The sequence below is a fragment of the Octopus bimaculoides genome, chromosome 1 (assembly GCF_001194135.2).
Source record: "Octopus bimaculoides isolate UCB-OBI-ISO-001 chromosome 1, ASM119413v2, whole genome shotgun sequence".
NCBI classification, from domain to species: Eukaryota; Metazoa; Mollusca; class Cephalopoda; order Octopoda; family Octopodidae; genus Octopus; species Octopus bimaculoides.
This window is the reverse complement of record NC_068981.1, coordinates 90,995,887-90,997,853: the sequence shown is the minus strand read 5'-3', so window position 1 is coordinate 90,997,853 and position 1,967 is coordinate 90,995,887. Positions and strand designations below refer to the sequence as shown.

Below are 1,967 nucleotides of genomic sequence, written 5' to 3'. Positions count from 1 at the left end.
AAACAATATATGTATATATATATATATAAGTATATATATTCATATATGCGTGTATATATATACATCTATTACATATGTATAAATATATACATATATATACATCATATCGCAATATGTGCGTGTGTAGATAGATAGATCGACAGACAGACAGACAAGAAGATAGATAAGGAGTGAGAGACAGAGACAGAAACAGACAGAAAAGAGAGTGTGAGAGACAGAGAGGGATTTATAGTAGATATCATGTGAATCGCCATTTCCTTGCTTTTTTCCGCTCTTTTAAAGCCTAGCCAGGCTCATGGGCCCGGTTTCCCGATTTCTATGGCGTATGTGTTCCCCAGATGGACGGGGCGCCAGTCCATCGCAGCGCTACTCAAGAGACAGTAAGAAAGAGCGACAGAAAGTTGAGGCGAAAGAGTACAAGAGGGGTCGCCACCACCCCCTTGCGGAGCGTTGTAGAGCTTTAGGTGTTTTCGCTCAATAAACACATACATCACCCGGTCTGGGAATTGAAACCGCGATCCTCCGACCGCGAGTCCACTGCCCTAACCACTGGGCCATTGCGCCTCCCCATTTCCCTGCTAGCTAATAAAAATTAGGAAGAATATTTTATTAAAGTTCACTTTCCAGTTATTTTGATTCAAGATTGAATTCATTGGAATACGATTTAATGTTACCGATGAGTTTATTCGATGAAGTATAAATGGTTAAATATGTGGGTTTCTCTGTTTTACTTCAAATATTTGCCTTATATCTTATAGTTAACGATCACGTATTACCAAGAAGTGAAGACGTATTAATGAAGCGTTAATTTGTAATTTTAATTATTGGACGTGGCTGTAGTTTATAATTGTTATAACTGTATATTAAAATAGGAATTAGACTTTAAAATTAATATCTTTAACTGCTGATGTAGTTTAAACAAAAATCTGGAACATTATTAAAACTTCGTGGAGCAATTTTTGTTTACTCGTTCATCTGCAGGAATCGTGTCCTCATTTGGAGCCTCGTTTTTCATGTTGTCACGTACCTGGAAAAATAAATAATAAACGTATATAAGATTATATCTGTGTGTATGTATGCACGTATTCTATGTATGTACAGACACCCTTCGGTCATGAATGACCATGAGTTTGCACCTAGAAAGTTCTTCTCCGAGGCACAAATCTGGGCAAGGTTGTTTATAGAAGACCAGCAGTCACCCATGCATACCATGCCACCCCTCTTCACGCCACTGATGTTATCCAACGGAAAGGCAAAGGCCGACACAGCTTGGCACCAGCGATGTCACAAGTCATTTCTATAGCTGAGTGAACTGGAGCAACGTAAAATAAAGTCTTGCTCAAGAACACAATACACAGTCCGGTCTTAGAATTGAACTCACAAACTGGTGATGATTATGAGCCCGACGATCTAACCACTCAGCCATGCGTTTTGAACCCCACCCAAAAGAAACAAAAACAATGTTGTCTTCTAAACAAAAATCGCTCAAAAAACATGTTTTGTATAAATGAACAAGCTGTTTGTACATTCACAAAATTTTATTTCACAAGTTCGAGAAAGGAACGAAATCGCTAATAATAATGAAGAAATGAAAAGAATTTTATTTCCAAAATTCTGACGACTTTTCTGTCAATATATATCTATATATATATATTCCTGCTTAACACAAACTTTTAACCCTTTTTTAAAACCTAACAAAACTCTCAACTCTCATGCATCCTTATTTTTCCTACCAATTTATACATGAACTACTATTGAACTACAAAAGCTCAAAGACAATATAATGTATGGGTATATTTATTTTTTTATATATTATTGTTTTTTTTTTATATATTATTGTTTTATATGTTATTTTCTTCATTTTGTACTTCTTTGTAAAAAAACATTTTCATTCTCCTTCTTCTTGATAATTTGCTTTTTCGCAATGAAAACCGGTTAGAAAAAATCTTTATTAAAATATGCTTCCA

General features: G+C 35.4%; 1 protein-coding gene across 1 annotated transcript in view; it reads right to left on the bottom strand.

The window, feature by feature from the left end:
• Window positions 1-663: 663 nt before the first annotated feature.
• The window catches only part of LOC128247334 (dipeptidase 1-like), a 31,629-nt gene continuing 30,325 nt past the window's right edge, over window positions 664-1,967 (bottom strand). Inside the window, exon 6 of the mRNA XM_052966512.1 lies at window positions 664-1,027. Coding sequence (XP_052822472.1) covers window positions 938-1,027 — 90 coding nt within the window. The 3' untranslated portion in view covers window positions 664-937. The remainder of the gene's footprint in view (window positions 1,028-1,967) is intronic.